General features: G+C 43.0%; 1 protein-coding gene across 1 annotated transcript in view; it reads right to left on the bottom strand.

Annotated features, from left to right (window-relative positions):
* Positions 1–3,289: 3,289 nt before the first annotated feature.
* The window catches only part of LOC139001042 (proline-rich protein 23C-like), a 33,122-nt gene continuing 13,835 nt past the window's right edge, over positions 3,290–22,576 (bottom strand). Inside the window, exon 4 of the mRNA XM_070402903.1 lies at positions 3,290–4,035. Within this exon, the coding sequence (XP_070259004.1) occupies positions 3,290–4,035 (746 nt within the window). The remainder of the gene's footprint in view (positions 4,036–22,576) is intronic.

The following is a 22,576-nucleotide window of genomic DNA, read 5'->3' as shown; positions in this document are numbered from 1 at the left end:
TTCCTCTCTGAAATCAATAAAAATATTTTTTTAAAAAAGTAAAATGATAGACACATACTTCTTTTTTTTTAAAGATGTATTTTTTGTTGATTTCAGAGAGGAAGGGAGAGGGAGGAAGAGAGATAGAAACATCATCCATGAGAGAGAATTATGGATTGGCCAGCTCCTGCATGCCCCCTAGTGGGGCTCGAGCCCGTGACCTGGGCAGGCATGAGCCCTTGACCGGAATCGAGATCTCCCTGCTCGCCTTGCCTTTTCAATGACAGCACCCACCCCAAACCCACCCCCTTACTGTCGTGGATGCTTTTCATGATCCCTGAGAGGAAGAAAATATCCCCTGTTGCTGAACCCTGGCTTTTCACACTGCAGATGACCCTCTTGGACAGATGCAGGAACTCTCTCCCTCCCAGTCCCAGAGAGGATGTTTTGACCCACCCTTGATCTCTTTCTTGGTTTGTTTTCTTTCAATGGTGGTAAACACAGACCTCCTTTGAACCTTTGATAAGCCTACAGTTTACATTCACACTCCTTTAGCTTGATTTTTAATACAACTCCCGGGGTCAGGATCAGGACTTTAGAGTCAGGATTGGTTCGCCCCATGAGAGGACTCAGTGTGTGTGTGTGTGGGGGGGGGGGGGTGGGGGGGGGTGGGGGTGGTGGTGGTGGTGGTGGTGGGGTTGGGGGTGGTGGTGGTGGTGGTGGTGGTGGGGTTGGGGGTGGTGGTGGTGGTGCTGGTGCTGGTGCTGGTGCTGGTGAAAAGGACCACATACTGTACTAAACTTGAGAAGCTCAGGGGAGGCCATGCATGGTGGCCTTACAAGGCTAACGTCAGTTTGGGGTGGGTGATCCTGTCCTAGGCCGGCATCTTCCCTGACAGAGGTCCATCTTTACCTGGACTGAGCCTGTCTGTCGCTTTCTTTCTTTCTTGCATCCACAATCACACATCTTTGAAAAGTCAAGGGGATTTTCCATCTTTTCTGGAGCCCTGGAATCACAGGCACGGCTCTGTGAATATCACAAACCCCATCACGATGACCGAGTTCATGATTGACTATATGAGCTATCCTACACCCACCCACCTAGGTAAAAGAAGTCTGTGTCCATCATTTTACTTTGCATCCAATCCCAGAGGTTGGCCCACTTTGCTTTCTCCCACGTTCCTCAAATGTCACCAGTGGATTTCATGTAACCCGCTCCTCTTTGGATTGGAGTGTATAAAATAAGGCGGGGGGGGGGGGGGCGACATTGCCATTCTTGGGAACATCCTCTCCAACCGTTCGCTGAGATAGTGCTTCCCGGCGTGCGTGCGACATTTGTGGACAGTTTGTCTGAAAGACACTCACAGAAATTCTGCACAGGTTGGAGGATTTCTTACGTTGTTGACAAATGCAACACACGCACACATGTGCGTGCACTTGGTTCACAGTTGCCGCCTGTGGGGCTCTTTCAGGTTTGTCCATTTTCCTTCCTCTTTCTCACGGGGGAGCAAGGAGGCAGCGAGTGAAATCACCAGTGAGTGTGTGTGTGATATGAGACTGACGATTTCCCGTGGAAAGCGGGTGAGCGGGGCGGGTGGGTGGAGGGGGGGAGGGAGGAAAGGAGGGAGGGAGGACACATCCATCCATCCATCCATGGATAGAAATTAAAAGTTCAACAAACAGTGATGGTGAGTAGTCACGTCCTAGGCCGCTACCTTCCCTGACAAAGGTCAATCTTTTTTTTTTTTAATTTATTATTATTATTTTTTAAAAAATATATTTTATTGATTTTTTACAGACAGGAAGGGAGAGGGATAGAGAGTTAGAAACATCGATGAGAGAGAAACATCCATCAGCTGCCTCCTGCATACCCCCCACTGGGGATGTGCCTGCAACCAAGGTACATGCCCTTGACTGGAATCAAACCCGGGACCCTTGAGTCCGCAGGCTGACACTCTATCCACTGAGCCAAACCGGCTAGGGCCTTTTGTTGTTGTTGTTGTTGTTGTTTAAAGAGAGAGTGAAAGGGAGAGGGAGGGGGCAGGGAGGGGGAGAGAGAGAGAGAGAGAGAGAGAGAGAGAGAGAGAGAGAGAGAGAGAATTGTTTTTCCACTTGTTTATTCATTCTTCCCTAGCTTTTAAAAAAATATACAACAGTAGCAATGAGGGAATTTGTGGTCTCTACCCTGAGACCCTGGGCTGTGCCCTGAGGGCACTGGGAAAAGGAAAGTGACTATTTACCGGGACATTCACTACTCCAAAGACATGTGATCCTAGACTCTAGGACCTAGAGGCATAGAAAGACAATAGGCTCAGATGCCAGTAAGTTCAAAGGTGATTTCTCTCAGGGGAGATACCGGGCCTAGGGCGTGACTGCCCACTCACTATACACTGCTTTCTACTTTAAAAAGTGTTTGTTTTTTTTTTAAATTCAGAACATCCTGGGTGGTCACTTGAGGTGTCTGAGTTTGCAAGGCCAGGCCTCTCCCGAGTGGGTCAGGTTAGCATGTGGCCCCTTTTCATCCACAATGTTATGGGTTGGCTCAACGAGCTAGACCACCGACTCAGAATCTAAATTTAAAAGCCTGTTATTAAGCTGGCCAGTGGACCCCAGCACCTATCTCCCCCTCTGGGAGATTCGGAGCATGTGGCAGAGATCAAGGGTGCAGTATGATCCTTTATAGCAAAACAGTGTTAAAAAAAAATACAAAGCATTTCATTAGAAGTTCACAAAAAGTTCATGAGAACGGAGGGGAGGTAAACAGAGTCACACCTGGCTGGATTTAATCATAACACATTGTTTTCTAAGACAATCCAGCAATTTTTCTCTGCCACGGTTCCTGACATTGACACAATCGGTAACCTTTTCCAGGCCGCAGTCCCTCCCCCTCCCACATTCCGTTACCCTTCCATGCCGCAGTCCCCAGTCCCTCACCCTAGCACACACAATGCTAGGTTTTTTTTTTAAAAGAGTTTATTTTTTTTAAAGAAGGTTTTTATAAGGAGGGTTATTTTAAGATTTTTGTTTCTTTGTTTGTTTGTTTTCAACTCCCTCATTGGACACAGCACCCTGCCAGCTCCCCCTCGGTAAGCAGTGCAAGACGACCTCCTGGCTTAGCTCCATGCACGCACGGACTTGCCGGTGCTTTACCTGGTGGTGACCATTGATCGACAATTCTGCAAAGCAGCCTACATCAAAAGAGCATCTGTCTTTATTCATTGTTTTCACATGTGTGGTAAACTCCCAACAGCTATCAGAATCCCTTCTCCTGGTCCTCAGCCCCTTGAGGAGGGATTGCATCCCATTCATTCCTAAAACAGGCATTTCCAGGCCTTTGGAGCAGGCCCCAGAGCATGCAGCCAGGGGCGGCAAACCCGAGGACCTGGACTGGGGCTTGGGGACAGAGGTAGAGTTTGGAGCGGTGAGCTTGGGAAGGGCTCCCACAGGTTAAAGCTCAGGTTGGAGTAGGGCCCAGGTGCGTTTCTCTCTGGACTAGGCCTCGGGGGTGGAGGCCATGGCCCTCGGATGGGGCCGTGTGGGAGCAGTGGGCTGCCTGACCGGGTTCCAGTGAGCCAGCCTGCAGGGAGCATCAAGGGAGCCTGGAACCAGGAGGACATCTCCTCGTCCTGGTGGGGGGCCTCTATTGGGAGGGCGATGTGTGGGGTTGACGTGCAGAATTCCTGCTGGATAGTGATGGCTCCTGTGGGAGCATCATCCAGGAGAGTGCCGGGTTCCAGGCCGATGGGCGAGTGAGCCCCCTCTCCAGAGCCCAAGCGTGCCTCAGGGACCAGAGATACTGGTGGGACCAATGTGGGCTTGCTTTGGGTCTCGAGGACCGTGTTGACGCTAGGCAGGGCACAGCCTTCAGCCACGACCAGCACTGAGGTGAGCGCGTCTGCAGCCCAGGGCACCGGGGGGCCTTGCAGGCTGGGCGCCATCCCGTCTTCAGGGCCCGCAGGCTCCTCAATCCAGCAGTGCTTGGCGGGCCCGGGTCCTCCGGAGTCTGGTTCACACTGGGGTGCAGCATGGGAGCTGGGGCTGAGGAGGCGGCTGCATCCTATTCAATTCCTAGAGTCGCCATGTCCCTCTGCCACCAAAGAAGGGGGTTACAAGAACAGAGAGGAATCCCCTGAGAGTCCAGATGCCAGGAGTCACAAATCAAGGTGGCCGTGGGACCCCTTTCCATCTGGGGGCTCTGGGGAGCTCCTCGCCTGCCTCCACCAGCTGCTGGTGGCCTCTGGCATCCTGCTCTCAGAGCTAATATACAAAAGCATACACATTTTATTCACCTCAACTTCAGCCTCTGCCTCCCATAACCTCCAAGGCCTGCTTTGTTTGGTGTTTTTGGGTCTCCGGTCTCCCCCTTCCCGCACCCCTCCCTCGTGGCCTCCTTTGGAGGAATCAACACCAGGCATCGCAGCCACGTTCAGCAGAAGGAGAGAGAGAGAGAGAGAGAGAGAGAGAGAGAGAGAGAGAAACAGTGATGTGAGAGAAACATGAGTTGGTTGCCTCCCACAAAAGCACCCTGCCCAGAGCCAGGATAGAACCTGGTCAGTGCAACCACGCGTGTGCCGTTGACCAGGATTCCCTTGTGACCCCGAATGGAACCCTCAGCTTTCCATTGCATGATAGGACCTCTCACCTACTGAGCCACACCTGCAGGGTTCTGTTTTGTCTTTCAGTTGGATCTTGTCATCTGTTTATACTGGAAGAGCTTATCGCCAGTTAAGGGTGCTTGCGATGTTATGGTTTACTGAGTGTTTTGAATTCCTTTCTCACATTTCTCGCTTGCCTCCCATAGACTTTCGTTGTGTGGTTACCTGGATTCTTGACTTAGGACAAATGAACAGCCTCTCCTTACAGTGGAGGTTGAAAAACCAAGAGAAACACACACACACACACACACACACACACACACCCCAAACCACCCCCAAGGTAAAGCTCTACCTCACACCACATTCCATCACTGCTAGATGTATTCAAGGACAGTTGACAACTTGGATAGCAGAGACAGTGAACAGGGCTTCTATAGACTTACATGTCAATTCTTAAATGAAGCATGTGGTTAAGGTCATTTTAAGTTTTTTTTTTTTTTTAGTAAATTCATTAGGTTTAAGGGCATCCGTTTGCCACGGATGGAAAGCACAGACAGATATGTGACAGGCAACGATAAGCACTGAAATAGTCCTTAAAATCCAGAAATTCTACTGATTAAAAAAATACAAATGGGACCGAAGTTTGTAACCATTCATTGCCGAGAAATAGAATCAATTGCAATGAATGACGAGAAACGAGCAAAGAAAAAATAAAATAACCTCCCCCCCCAACACTCTTCATGGGTCCTGGGTCCGAGGAGTCCGCACAAGAGGCGACACCAGGCATCGCAGCCAGGTTCAGGAGAATGTTTCCTTGAGATGCTTTTGGTGAATGCCACCTGAAGGGCGGGCCCATGCGGGGGCCTAGCCTGGGGTATGAGCGTCCCCACACTAAACCTGACCTCCAATGGGTGACGGCGATTCATAGCCATTTTGATGTCATAGCCATTGTAATGTCATAGCCATTGTGATGGCGTATCCATTGTTATGTAATGGCCTTTATAAGGTCATAGCTATAGTGATGACATAGCCATTGTGATATCATAGTCATACCCACTTTAATGTCACCGCCATTGAAAAGTCATAGCTACTACAATGCCACAGGAATTGCATCATCAGATGTCATAACCATCATTACCTCAAAACAATTGTAACGTCATAGCCACTGAGATGGCATAGCCATTGTAACTTTGTAGCCTTTGTGATGTCATAGCCATTGTCACGTCATAGCAGTTGTAACATCATAGCCCTTGTGGTATCAGGGTCATTGTGAAGTTATATCAATTGTGACTTCATAGCAATTGTTATGTCATAGCCATTGTAATGTTATAGCCATAATGGCATAGACATTGTGACATCATAGCCACTACAACATCTATTGTAGAGTCATAGCTATTGTAACATCTTAGCTATTGTAATGTCTTAGCCAGTGTAACATCGCATCCATAATAATGAAATAGCAACTCCAGTGTCATGCCATTGTGCCTTCATAGCCATTGTGACATCATAGCCATTGTAACCTCATAGCCACTTTAATGTCACAGCCAATGAAACGTCACAGCTACTATAATGCCACAGGCATTGTACCATCATAGCCACAATAATGTGATAGACATTGTAACGTCATTTTTTTTTGGACATCATATGCAACATAAAATTGTAGCCATTGTGAGGTCATAGCAACTATAATGTCACAGCCACTGTAAAATCATTGGCACCATAATGACATAGACATAGGTCACTGCAAATGTAATAACATAGATGTTTTAACGTCATGGCCATTCAAAGGTCATAGCCATTGTGATGCCATAGCCATTGTGATATCATAGCCATAGTAATGTCATAGCCATTGTGATGGCATAGTCATTGTGACATCACAGTGAGTATAACACAACATATATTGTAATGTCATAGCCACTGTAGTTAGCCATCATGATGTCATAGATATTGTGATGTCATAGCCACGATAATGTCACAGCCATTGTAACATGATAGGCACTATAATGTCATAGATATAGTAAAGTCATTGCCACTGTCTTGTCATAGCCGTTGTGACGTCATAGGCATTGTGATGTCATAGCTCTTGTGACGTCATAACCATTGTAACATCAAAGCCCTTGTGGTATAATAGTCATTGTGAAGTCATATCAATTGTGACTTCATAAAAATTGTGATGTCATAGCCAGTTTGATGTCCAAGATATTGTAACGTCATAGCCATTATAATGTCATAGCTATTGCAAAATCATGGCCATTGTGATATCGTAGCCATTGTAATGTCATAGCCATTGTGATGTCTTAGCCAATGTAACGTCAGAGTCAGTATAAAGTCATGGCCACTCTGATGGCATAGCCATTGTAACTAGATAGCCACTGTGATCTCATGGCCATTGGAACGTCATAGCCACTATGATGTCATAGAAACTGTGATGTCATAGCCATGTGATGTCATAGCCATTGTGATGGCATAGCCATTGTGACATCACAGCGATTATAACATCATATATATTGTAAGGTCAAAGCCACTGTAGTTTCATAGACATTGTAATGACATTGCCGTTGACTTCATAACCATCATGATGTCATAGACATTGTGATGGCATAGCCACAATAATGTCACAGCCATCGTAACGTGATAGGCACCACAATGTGATAGAGATAGTATAGTCATTTCCACTGTCCTGTAATAGCCATTGTGACGTCATAGCCATTGTGATGTCATAGGCATTGTGACATCATAGCCATTGAAATCTCATAGCCACATTAATGTCATAGCCATTGAAAGGTCATAGCAATTGGAATATCGTAGCCCTTGTGATATCATAGTCATTGTGAAGGCTTGTCAATTGTGACTTTATACCATTTGTGATGTCACAGCCACTAGCACATCATATCTACTGTAAAGTCATGGCTCTTGCAATATCATAGGTACTGTAACGTCATAGCCAATGAAACATCGGATCCATAGTAATGGCCTAGCCACTCTATGCCATAACCATTGTGCCTTCATACCCATTGTGACATCATAGCCATTGTAACCTCATAGCCACAATAAGGTCACAGCCATTGAGACGGCGTAGCACTTTTAAGGTCATTGACATTGGAAAGTAATAATATTTGTAATATCATAGCCCTTGTGTTGGCGTAGCCATTTTCAAAATAGCCATCGTCACGTCATAGACATCATAACATCAGAGCCATTGGAACGTCATAGCCACTGGGACGTCCTACTCACTATAATGTCATAGCTTTTATAACGTCACAGTCATGATAAAATCACAGCCATTGCAACGCCATAGGAATTGTGACGTTGTAGCAATTGTGACATAGCAATATTAACATCATAGCTGTTGTGACATCACATAAATGTGAAGTCATATCGAGTGTGACTTCGTAGCAATTGTGATGTCATGGCCATTATCAAGTCATAGCCATAGTGATGACGTAGCCATTGTGACGTCATATTCACATTAATTTCGTAGCCATTGCAAAGTCATAGCACCTACAATGCCACAGGAATTGCATCATCATAGCCACGATAATGGCACAGCCACAGTAACGTCACAGGCACCGTAATGACGCCGACATATTTAAGTCCTTGCAAATTTCACGTCATAGCCATTTTGATGTCATAGCCATTGGAACGTCATAGTCACTATGATGTCATAGAAACTGTGATGTCATAGCCATTGTGATGTCATAGCCATTGTGATGGCATAGCCATTGTGACATCAGAGCGACTATAACATCATATATATTGTAAGGTCAAAGCCACTGTACTTTCATAGACATTGTTATGTTATTGCCGTTGACTTCATAACCATCAAGATGTCATAGACATTGTGATGGCATAGCCACTATAATGTCACAGCCATCGTAACGTGATAGGCACCACAATGTCATAGACATAGTATAGTCATTTCCACTGTCCTGCAATAGCCAGTGACGTCATAGCCATTGTTATGTCATAGGCATTGTGACGTCATAGCCACTGAAACCTCATAGCCACATTAATGTCATAGCCATTGAAACGTCGTAACCTTTGTCACATCATATGCATTGCTAAGTCATCGCATTTGTAATATCCTAGCCATTGTGTCGGCATACTCATTGTGATCATAGCCATCGTCATTATGGCCATGAAAACATCAGAGCCGTGGTAACGTCATAGCTACTATGACATCATAACCACAATAATGTCATAGCCTTTGTAAAGTCATAGTCACAATAATATCACAGACATTGTACCGTTATAGGCATTGTGTCCTCATAGCCATTGTGACATCATAGCCACTGTAACATCTTAGCCCTTGTGACATCACAGTCAGTGTGAAGTCATGTCATTTGTGACTTCATAGCAATTGCGATGTCATTGCCATCATGACGTTACAGCAACTGTGAAGTCCTGGCCACTATAATGTCACAGCCATTGTAACATCACAGGCAACGTAATGACACAGACATATTTAAGTCATTGCAAATTTCACGTCATAGCCATTTTGATGTCATAGCCATTGGAATGTCATAGCCACTATGATGTCATAGAAACTGTGATGTCATAGCCATTGTGATGGCATAGCCATTGTGACATCACAGCGACTATAACATCATATATATTGTAAGGTCAAAGCCACTGTATTGTCATAGACATTGTTATGTCATTGCCATTGACTTCATAACCATCATGATGTCATAGGCATTGTGACGTCATAGCCATGGATACCTCATAGCCACATTAATGTCATAGCCATTGAAACGTCGTAACCTTTGTCCTACGATATGCATTATAAAGTCATCGCATTTGTAATATCCTAGCCATTGTGTCGGCATTCTCATTGTCATCATAGCCAGCGTCATCATGGCCATGAAAATATCAGAGCCGTGGTAACGTCATAGCTACTATGACATCATAACCAGAATAATGTCATAGCCTTTGTAAAGTCATAGTCACAATAATATCACAGACATTGTACCGTTATAGGCATTGTGTCCTCATAGCCATTGTGACATCGTAGCCACTGTAACATCTTAGCCCTTGTGACATCACAGTCAGTGTGAAGTCATGTCATGTGTGACTTCATAGCAATTGCGATGTCATTGCCATCATGACGTTACAGCAACTGTGACGTCCTGGCCACTATAATGTCACAGCCAATGTAATATCTTAGGCACTACAATGCAATAGACATAGTAAGGTCATTCCCACTGTATGGTCATAGCCATTGTGACGTCGTAGCAATTGTGACGTGATAGCAATTGGAACATAGTAGCCCTTGTGATATCGTAGTCATTGTGAAGGCTTGTCAATTGTGATTTCATACCATTTGTGATGTCACAGCCACTAGCACATCATATGTACTGTAAAGTCATGGCACTTCCAATATCATAGGTACTGTAACGTCATAGCCAATGAAACATCGGATCCATAGTAATGGCCTAGCCACTCTAGTGCCATAACCATTGTGCCTTCATACCCATTGTGATATCATAGCCATTGTAACCTCATAGCCACAATAACGTCACAGCCATTGAGATGGCATAGCTTTTGTAAGGTCATAGACATTGGAAAGTAATAATATTTGTAATATCATAGCCCTCGTGTGGGCGTAGACATTTTCAATATAGCCATCGTCACGTCATAGCCATCATAACATCAGAGCCATTGGAACTTCATAACCCCTGGGACGTCCTACCCACTATAATGTCATAGCTTTTATAACGACACATTCATGATAATATCACAGCCATTGCAATGCCATAGGAATTGTGACGTTGTAGCAATTGTGACAAAGCAATTTTAACATCATAGCTGTGACATCACATAAATGTGAAGTCATATCGAGTGTGACTTGGAAGCAATTGTGATGTCATGGCCATTATCAAGTCATAGCCATCGTGATGACGTAGCCATTGTGACGTCATACCAACTTTAATTTCGTAGCAATTAAAAAGTCATAGCTACCTACAATGTCACAAGAATTGCATCGTCATAGCCACGATAATGGCACAGCCACAGTAACGTCACAGGCACCGTAATGACACAGACATATTTAAGTCAATGGAAATTTCACGTTATAGCCATTTTGATGTCATAGCCATTGGAACGTCATAGCCACTATTGTGTCATAGAAACTGTGGTGTCATAGCCATTGTGATGTCATAGCCATTGTGATGGCATAACCATTGTGACATCACAGCGACTGTAACATCATATATATTGTAAGGTCAAAGCCACTGTAGTGTCATAGACATTGTTATGTTATTGCCGTTGACTTCATAACCATCATGATGTCATAGACATTGTGATGGCATAGCCACTATAATGTCACAGCCATCGTAACGTGATAGGCAGCACAATGTCATAGAGAGAGTATCGTCATTTCCACTGCCCTGCAATAGCCATTGTGACGTCATAGCCATTGTTATGTCATAGGCATTGTGACGTCATAGCCATGGAAACCTCATAGCCACATTAATGTCATAGCCATTGAAACGTCGTAACCTTTGTCATACCATATGCATTGTAAAGTCATCGCATTTGTAATATCCTAGCCATTGTGCCGGCATACTCATTGTGATCATAGCCATCGTCATCATGGCCATGAAAACATCAGAGCCGTGGTAACGTTATAGCTACTATGACATCATAACCACAATAATGTCATAGCCTTTGTAAAGTCATAGTCACAATAATATCACAGACATTGGACCGTTATAGCCATTGTGTCCTCATAGCCATTGTGACATCATAGCCACTGTAATATCGTAGCCCTTGTGACATCACAGTCAGTGTGAAATCATGTCATGTGTGACTTCATAGCAATTGCGATGTCATTGCCCTCATGATGTTACAGCAACTGTGAAGTCATGGCCACAAAATGGCACAGCCATAGTAACGTCACAGGCACCGTAATGACACAGACATATTTAATTCAATGCAAATTTCACGTCATAGCAATTTTGATGTCATAGCCATTGGAACGTCATAGCCACTATGATGTCATAGAAACTGCGATGTCATAGCCATTGTGATGTCATCGCCATTGTGATGGCATACCCATTGTGACATCACAGCGACTGTAACATCATATATGTTGTAAGGTCAAAGCCACTGTAGTCTCATAGACATTGTTATGTCATTGCCATTGATTTCATAACCATCATGATGTCATAGACATTGTGATGGCATACCCACTATAATGTCACAGCCATCGTAACGTGATAGGCACCACAATGTCATAGAGAGAGTATCGTCATTTCCACTGTCCTGTAATAGCCACTGTGACGTCATAGGCATTGTTAGGTCGTAGGCATTGTGACGTCATAGCCATTGAAAGCTCATGGCCACATCAATGTCATAGCCATTGAAAAGTCATAGCTACCTACACTGCCACAGGAATTGCATCGTCATAGCCACGATAATGTCACAGCCATTGTAACGTCACAGGCACCGTAATGACACAGACATATTTAAGTCAATGCAAATTTCAGGTCATAGCCATTTTGATGTCATAGCCATTGGAACGTCATAGCCACTATGATGTCATGGAAACTGTGATGTCATAGAAACTGTGATGTCATAGCCATTGTGATGTCATAGCCACTGTGACATCAGAGCGACTATAACATCATATATATTGTAAGGTCAAAGCCACTGTAGTTTCATGGACATTGTGATGTCATTGCTGTTGATTTCATAACCTTCATGATGTCATAGACATTGTGATGGCATAGCCACTATAATGTCACAGCCATCGTAACATGATAGGCACCACAATGTCATAGAGATAGTATCGTCATTTCCACTGCCCTGCAATAGGCATTGTGACGTCATAGCCATTGTTATGTCATAGGCATTGTGACGTCATAGCCATTGAAACGTCGTAACCTTTGTCATACCATATGCATTAAAGTCATCGCATTTGTAATATCCTAGCCATTGTGTCGGCATTCTCATTGTCATCATAGCCAGCGTCATCATGGCCATGAAAATATCAGAGCCGTGGTAACGTCATAGTTACTGACATCATAACCACAATAATGTCATAGCCTTTGTAAAGTCATAGTCACAATAATATCACAGACATTGTACCGTTATAGGCATTGTGTCCTCATAGCCATTGTGACATCATAGCCACTGTAACATCTTAGCCCTTGTGACATCACAGTCAGTGTGAAGTCATGTCATGTGTGACTTCATAGCAATTGCGATGTCATTGCCATCATGACGTTACAGCAACTGTGACGTCCTGGCCACTATAATGTCACAGCCAATGTAATATCTTAGGCACTACAATGCAATAGACATAGTAAGGTCATTCCCACTGTATGGTCATAGCCATTGTGACGTCGTAGCAATTGTGACGTCATAGCAATTCGAACATCAAGCCCTTGTGATGTCGTAATCATTGTGAAGGCTTGTCATTTGTGACTTCATACCATTTGTGATGTCACAGCCACTAGGACATCATATCTACTGTAAAGTCATGGCTCTTGCAATATCATAGGTACTGTAACGTCATAGCCAATGAAACATCGGATCCATAGTAATGGCCTAGCCACTCTTGTGCCATAACCATTGTGCCTTCATACCAATTGCAATATCATAGCCATTGTAACCTCATAGCCACAATAACGTCACAGCCATTGAGATGGCGTAGCATTTGTAAGGTCATAGACATTGGAAAGTAATAATATTTGTAATATCATAGCCCTTGTGTCGGCGTAGCCATTTTCAATATAGCCATCGTCACGTCATAGCCATCATAACATCAGAGCCATTGGAACTTCATAGCCCCTGGGACGTCCTACCCACTATAATGTCATAGCTTTTATAACGTCACACTCATGATAATATCACAGCCATTGCAATGCCATAGGAATTGTCACGTTGTAGCAATTGTGACATAGCAATTTTAACATCATAGCTGTTGTGACATCACATAAATGTGAAGTCATATCGAGTGTGACTTGGAAGCAATTGTGATGTCATGGCCATTATCAAGTCATAGCCATCGTGATGACGTAGCCATTGTGACGTCATACCCACTTTAATTTCGTAGTCATTGAAAAGTCATAGCTACCTACAATGCCACAAGAATTGCATCGTCATAGCCACGATAATGGCACAGCCACAGTAACGTCACAGGCACCGTAATGACACAGACATATTTAAGTCAATGCAAATTTCACGTCATAGCCATTTTGATGTCATAGCCATTGGAACGTCATAGCCACTATGAATGTCATAGAAACTGTGATGTCATAGCCATTGTGATGTCATAGCCATTGTGATGGCATAGCCATTGTGACATCACAGCGACTGTAACATCATATATATTGTAAGGTCAAAGCAACTAGTGTCATAGACATTGTTATATCATTGCCGTTGACTTCAAAACCATCATGATGTCATAGACATTGTGATGGCATAGCCATTATAATGTCACAGCCATCGTAACGTGATAGGCACCGCAATGTCATATAGTATCGTCATTTCCACTGTCCTGTAATAGCCACTGTGACGTCATAGCCATTGTTAGGTCGTAGGCATTGTGACGTCATAGCCATTGAAAGCTCATGGCCACATCAATGTCATAGCCATTGAAAAGTCATAGCTACCTACACTGCCACAGGAATTGCATCGTCATAGCCACGATAATGTCACAGCCATTGTAACGTCACAGGCACCGTAATGACACAGACATATTTAAGTCAATGCAAATTTCAGGTCATAGCCATTTTGATGTCATAGCCATTGGAACGTCATAGCCACTATGATGTCAGAGAAACTGTGATGTCATAGAAACTGTGATGTCATAGCCATTGTGATGTCATAGCCATTGTGACATCAGAGCGACTATAACATCATATATATTGTAAGGTCAAAGCCACTGTAGTTTCATGGACATTGTGATGTCATTGCCGTTGATTTCATAACCTTCATGATGTCATAGACATTGTGATGGCATAGCCACTATAATGTCACAGCCATCGTAACGTGATAGGCACCACAATGTCATAGAGAGAGTATCGTCATTTCCACTGCCCTGCAATAGGCATTGTGACGTCATAGCCATTGTTATGTCATAGGCATTGTGACGTCATAGCCATTGAAACGTCGTAACCTTTGTCATACCGTATGCATTATAAAGTCATCGCATTTGTAATATCCTAGCCATTGTGTCGGCATTCTCATTGTCATCATAGCCAGCGTCATCATGGCCATGAAAATATCAGAGCCGTGGTAACGTTATAGCTACTATGACATCATAACCACAATAATGTCATAGCCTTTGTAAAGTCATAGTCACAATAATATCACAGACATTGTACCGTTATAGGCATTGTGTCCTCATAGCCATTGTGACATCATAGCCACTGTAACATCTTAGCCCTTGTGACATCACGTCAGTGTGAAGTCATGTCATGTGTGACTTCATAGCAATTGCGATGTCATTGCCATCATGACGTTACAGCAACTGTGACGTCCTGGCCACTATAATGTCACAGCCAATGTAATATCTTAGGCACTACAATGCAATAGACATAGTAAAGTCATTCCCAGTGTATGGTCATAGCCATTGTGACGTCGTAGCAATTGTGATGTGATAGCAATTGGAACATCGTAGCCCTTGTGATATCGTAGTCATTGTGAAGGCTTGTCATTTGTGACTTCATACCATTTGTGATGTCACAGCCACTAGCACATCATATCTACTGTAAAGTCATGGCTCTTGCAATATCATAGGTACTGTAACGTCATAGCCAATGAAACATCAGATCCATAGTAATGGCCTAGCCACTCTAGTGCCATAACCATTGTGCCTTCATACCCATTGTGATATCATAGCCATTGTAACCTCATAGCAACAATAACGTCACAGCCATTGAGATGGCGTAGCAGTTGTAAGGTCATAGACATTGGAAAGTAATAATATTTGTAATATCATAGCCCTTGTGTCGGCGTAGCCATTTTCAATATAGCCATCGTCACGTCATAGCCATCATAACATCAGAGCCATTGGAACTTCATAGCCACTGGGACGTCCTACCCACTATAATGTCATAGCTTTTATAACGTCACATTCATGATAATATCACAGCCATTGCAATGCCATAGGAATTGTGACGTTGTAGCATTGTGACAGAGCAATTTTAACATCATAGCTGTTGCGACATCACATAAATGTGAAGTCATATCGAGTGTGACTTGGAAGCAATTGTGATGTCATGGCCATTATCAAGTCATAGCCATCGTGTTGACGTAGCCATTGTGACGTCATTCCTACTTTAATTTCGTAGTCATTGAAAAGTCATAGCTACCTACAATGCCACAAGAATTGCATCGTCATAGCCACGATAATGGCACAGCCACAGTAACGTCACAGGCACCGTAATGACACAGACATATTTAAGTCAATGCAAATTTCACGTCATAGCCATTTTGATGTCATAGCCATTGGAACGTCATAGCCACTATGAATGTCATAGAAACTGTGATGTCATAGCCATTGTGATGTCATAGCCATTGTGATGGCATAGCCATTGTGACATCACAGCGACTGTAACATCATATATATTGTAAGGTCAAAGCAACTAGTGTCATAGACATTGTTATATCATTGCCGTTGACTTCAAAACCATCATGATGTCATAGACATTGTGATGGCATAGCCATTATAATGTCACAGCCATCGTAACGTGATAGGCACCGCAATGTCATATAGTATCGTCATTTCCACTGTCCTGTAATAGCCACTGTGACGTCATAGCCATTGTTAGGTCGTAGGCATTGTGACGTCATAGCCATTGAAAGCTCATGGCCACATCAATGTCATAGCCATTGAAAAGTCATAGCTACCTACACTGCCACAGGAATTGCATCGTCATAGCCACGATAATGTCACAGCCATTGTAACGTCACAGGCACCGTAATGACACAGACATATTTAAGTCAATGCAAATTTCAGGTCATAGCCATTTTGATGTCATAGCCATTGGAACGTCATAGCCACTATGATGTCAGAGAAACTGTGATGTCATAGAAACTGTGATGTCATAGCCATTGTGATGTCATAGCCATTGTGACATCAGAGCGACTATAACATCATATATATTGTAAGGTCAAAGCCACTGTAGTTTCATGGACATTGTGATGTCATTGCCGTTGATTTCATAACCTTCATGATGTCATAGACATTGTGATGGCATAGCCACTATAATGTCACAGCCATCGTAACGTGATAGGCACCACAATGTCATAGAGAGAGTATCGTCATTTCCACTGCCCTGCAATAGGCATTGTGACGTCATAGCCATTGTTATGTCATAGGCATTGTGACGTCATAGCCATTGAAACGTCGTAACCTTTGTCATACCGTATGCATTATAAAGTCATCGCATTTGTAATATCCTAGCCATTGTGTCGGCATTCTCATTGTCATCATAGCCAGCGTCATCATGGCCATGAAAATATCAGAGCCGTGGTAACGTTATAGCTACTATGACATCATAACCACAATAATGTCATAGCCTTTGTAAAGTCATAGTCACAATAATATCACAGACATTGTACCGTTATAGGCATTGTGTCCTCATAGCCATTGTGACATCATAGCCACTGTAACATCTTAGCCCTTGTGACATCACGTCAGTGTGAAGTCATGTCATGTGTGACTTCATAGCAATTGCGATGTCATTGCCATCATGACGTTACAGCAACTGTGACGTCCTGGCCACTATAATGTCACAGCCAATGTAATATCTTAGGCACTACAATGCAATAGACATAGTAAAGTCATTCCCAGTGTATGGTCATAGCCATTGTGACGTCGTAGCAATTGTGATGTGATAGCAATTGGAACATCGTAGCCCTTGTGATATCGTAGTCATTGTGAAGGCTTGTCATTTGTGACTTCATACCATTTGTGATGTCACAGCCACTAGCACATCATATCTACTGTAAAGTCATGGCTCTTGCAATATCATAGGTACTGTAACGTCATAGCCAATGAAACATCAGATCCATAGTAATGGCCTAGCCACTCTAGTGCCATAACCATTGTGCCTTCATACCCATTGTGATATCATAGCCATTGTAACCTCATAGCAACAATAACGTCACAGCCATTGAGATGGCGTAGCAGTTGTAAGGTCATAGACATTGGAAAGTAATAATATTTGTAATATCATAGCCCTTGTGTCGGCGTAGCCATTTTCAATATAGCCATCGTCACGTCATAGCCATCATAACATCAGAGCCATTGGAACTTCATAGCCACTGGGACGTCCTACCCACTATAATGTCATAGCTTTTATAACGTCACATTCATGATAATATCACAGCCATTGCAATGCCATAGGAATTGTGACGTTGTAGCATTGTGACAGAGCAATTTTAACATCATAGCTGTTGCGACATCACATAAATGTGAAGTCATATCGAGTGTGACTTGGAAGCAATTGTGATGTCATGGCCATTATCAAGTCATAGCCATCGTGTTGACGTAGCCATTGTGACGTCATTCCTACTTTAATTTCGTAGCCATTGAAAAGTCATAGCTACCTACAATGCCACAAGAATTGCATCGTCATAGCCACGATAATGGCACAGCCACAGTAACGTCACAGGCACCGTAATGACACAGACATATTTAAGTCAATGCAAATTTCACGTCATAGCCATTTTGATGTCATAGCCATTGGAACGTCATAGTCACTATGATGTCATAGAAACTGTGATGTCATAGCCATTGTGATGTCATAGCCATTGTGATGGCATACCCATTGTGACATCACAGCGACTGTAACATCATATATATTGTAAGGTCAAAGCCACTGTAGTGTCATAGACATTGTTATGTTATTGCCGTTGACTTCATAACCATCATGATGTCATAGACATTGTGATGGCATAGCCACTATAATGTCACAGACATAGTAAAGTGATAGGCACCACAATGTCATAGAGAGAGTATCGTCATTTCCACAGCCCTGCAATAGCCATTGTGACGTCATAGCCATTGTTATGTCATAGGCATTGTGACGTCATAGCCATGGAAACCTCATAGCCACATAAATGTCATAGCCATTGAAACGTCGTAACCTTTGTCATACCATATGCATTGTAAAGTCAGCGCATTTGTAATATCATAGCCATTCTGTCGGCATACTCATTGTGATCATAGCCATCGTCATCATGGCCATGAAAACATCAGAGCCGTGGTAACGTCATAGCTACTATGACATCATAACCACAATAATGTCATAGCCTTTGTAAAGTCATAGTCACAGTAATATCACAGACATTGTCCCGTTATAGCCATTGTGTCCTCATAGCCATTGTGACATCAGAGCCACTGTAATATCATAGCCCTTGTTACATCACAGTCAGTGTGAAATCATGTCATGTGTGACTTCATAGCAATTGCGATGTCATTGCCCTCATGATGTTACAGCAACTGTGAAGTCCTGGCCACTATAATGTCACAGCCATTGTAACATCACAGGCAACGTAATGACACAGACATATTTAAGTCAATGCAAATTTCAGGTCATAGCCATTTTGATGTCATAGCCATTGGAACATCATAGCCACTATGAGGTCATAGAAACTGTGATGTCATAGCCATTGTGATGTCATAGCCATTGTGATGGCATAACCATTGTGACATCTCAGCGACTATAACATCATATATATTGTAAGGTCAAAGCCACTGTAGTTTCATAGACATGGTTATGTCATTGCCGTTGACTTCATAACCATCATGATGTCATAGACATTGTAATGGCATAGCCACTATAATGTCACAGCCATCATAACATGATAGGCACCACAATGTCATAGAGATAGTATCGTCATTTCCACTGTCCTGTAATAGCCACTGTGAGGTCATAGCCATTGTTAGGTCGTAGGCATTGTGACTTCATAGCCATTGAAAGCTCATGGCCACATCAATGTCATAGCCATTGAAAAGTCATAGCTACCCACAATGCCACAGGAATTGCATCGTCATAGCCACGATAATGTCAAAGCTATTGTAACGTCACAGGCACCGTAATGACACAGACATATTTAAGTCAATGCAAATTTCAGGTCATAGCCATTTTGATGTCATAGCCATTGGAACGTCATAGCCACTATGATGTCATAGAAACTGTGATGTCATAGAAACTGTGATGTCATAGCCATTGTGATGTCATAGCCATTGTGACATCAGAGCGACTATAACATCATATATATTGTAAGGTCAAAGCCACTGTAGTTTCATAGACATTGTTATGTCATTACCGTTGACTTCATAACCTTCATGATGTCATAGACATAGTGATGGCATAGCCACTATAATGTCACAGCCATCGTAACATGATAGGCACCAGAATGTCATAGAGATAGTATCGTCATTTCCACTGTCCTGCAATAGCCATTGTGAAGTCATAGCCATTGTTATGTCGTAGGCATTGTGACTTCATAGCCATGGAAACCTCATAGCCACATTAATGTCATAGCCATTGAAACGTCGTAACCTTTGTCATACCATATGCATTGTAAAGTCATCGCATTTGTAATATCTTAGCCATTGTGTCGGCATACTCATTGTGATCATAGCCATCGTCATCATGGCCATGAAAACATCAGAGCCGTGGTAACGTCATAGCTACTATGACATCATAACCACAATAATGTCATAGCCTTGTAAAGTCATAGTCACAATAATATCACAGACATTGTACCGTTATAGCCATTGTGTCCTCATAGCCATTGTGACATCAGAGCCACTGTAATATCATAGCCCTTGTTACATCATAGTCAGTGTGAAATCATGTCATGTGTGACTTCATAGCAATTGCGATGTCATTGCCCTCATGATGTTACAGCAACTGTGAAGTCATGGCCACTATTATGGCACAGCCATAGTAACGTCACAGGCACCGTAATGACACAGACATATTTAATTCAATGCAAATTTATCGTCATAGCCATTTTGATGTCATAGCCATTGGGACGTCATAGCCACTATGATGTCAAAGAAACTGCGATGTCATAGCCATTGTGATGTCATCGCCATTGTGATGGCACAGCCATTGTGACATCACAGCGACTGTAACATCATATATGTTGTAATGTCAAAGCCACTGTAGTCTCATAGACATTGTTATGTCATTGCCATTGACTTCATAACAATCATGATGTCATAGACATTGTGATGGCATAGCCACTATAATGTCACAGCCATCGTAACGTGATAGGCACCACAATGTCATAGACATAGTATCATCATTTCCACTGTCCTGTAATAGCCACTGTGACGTCATAGCCATTGTTAGGTCGTAGGCATTGTGACGTCATAGCCATTGAAAGCTCATGGCCACATCAATGTCATAGCCATTGAAAAGTCATAGCTACCTACACTGCCACAGGAATTGCATCGTCATAGCCACGATAATGTCACAGCCATTGTAACGTCACAGGCACCGTAATGACACAGACATATTTAAGTCAATGCAAATTTCAGGTCATAGCCATTTTGATGTCATAGCCATTGGAACGTCATAGCCACTATGATGTCAGAGAAACTGTGATGTCATAGAAACTGTGATGTCATAGCCATTGTGATGTCATAGCCATTGTGACATCAGAGCGACTATAACATCATATATATTGTAAGGTCAAAGCCACTGTAGTTTCATAGACATTGTTATGTCATTGCCGTTGATTTCATAACCTTCATGATGTCATAGACATTGTGATGGTATAGCCACTATAATGTCACAGCCATCGTAACGTGATAGGCACCACAATGTCATATAGTATCGTCATTTCCACTGCCCTGCAATAGCCATTGTGACGTCATAGCCATTGTTATGTCATAGGCATTGTCACGTCATAGCCAATGAAACATCGGATCCATAGTAATGGCCTAGCCACTCTAGTGCCATAACCATTGTGCCTTCATACCCATTGTGATATCATAGCCATTGTAACCTCATAGCCACAATAACGTCACAGCCATTGAGATGGCGTAGCATTTGTAAGGTCATAGACATTGGAAAGTAATAATATTTGTAATATCATAGCCCTTGTGTCGGCGTAGCCATTTTCAATATAGCCATCGTCACGTCATAGCCATCATAACATCAGAGCCATTGGAACTTCATAGCCGCTGGGACGTCCTACCCACTATAATGTCATAGCTTTTATAACGTCACATTCATGATAATATCACAGCCATTGCAATGCCATAGAAATTGTGACGTTGTAGCAATTGTGATATAGCAATTTTAACATCATAGCTGTTGTGACATCACATAAATGTGAAGTCATATCGAGTGTGACTTGGAAGCAATTGTGATGTCATGGCCATTATCAAGTCATAGCCATCGTGATGATGTAGCCATTGTGACGTCATACCCACTTTAATTTCGTAGCCATTGAAGAGTCATAGCTACCTACAATGCCACAAGAATTGCATCGTCATAGCCACGATAATGGCACAGCCACAGTAACGTCACAGGCACCGTAATGACACAGACATCTTTAAGTCAATGCAAATTTCAGGTCATAGCCATTTTGATGTCATAGCCATTGGAACGTCATAGCCACTATGATGTCATTGAAACTGTGATGTCATAGCCATTGTGATGTCATAGCCATTGTGATGGCATACCCATTGTGACATCACAGCGACTGCAACATCATATATATTGTAAGGTGAAAGCCACTGTAGTGTCATAGACATTGTTATGTCATTGCCGTTGACTTCATAACCATCATGATGTCATAGACATTGTGATGGCATAGCCACTATAATGTCACAGCCATCGTAACGTGATAGGCACCACAATGTCATAGAGAATCGTCATTTCCACTGCCCTGCAATAGCCATTGTGACGTCATAGCCATTGTTATGTCATAGGCATTGTGACGTCATAGCCATGGAAACCTCATAGCCACATTAATGTCATAGCCATTGAAACGTCGTAACCTTTGTCATACCATATG

The sequence above is a fragment of the Myotis yumanensis genome, unplaced genomic scaffold (assembly GCF_028538775.1).
Source record: "Myotis yumanensis isolate MYYU_CA2020_CCGP unplaced genomic scaffold, mMyoYum1.0.hap1 SCAF_79, whole genome shotgun sequence".
Lineage (NCBI taxonomy): Eukaryota > Metazoa > Chordata > Mammalia > Chiroptera > Vespertilionidae > Myotis > Myotis yumanensis.
This window is presented reverse-complemented; position numbering and strand designations above follow the sequence as displayed.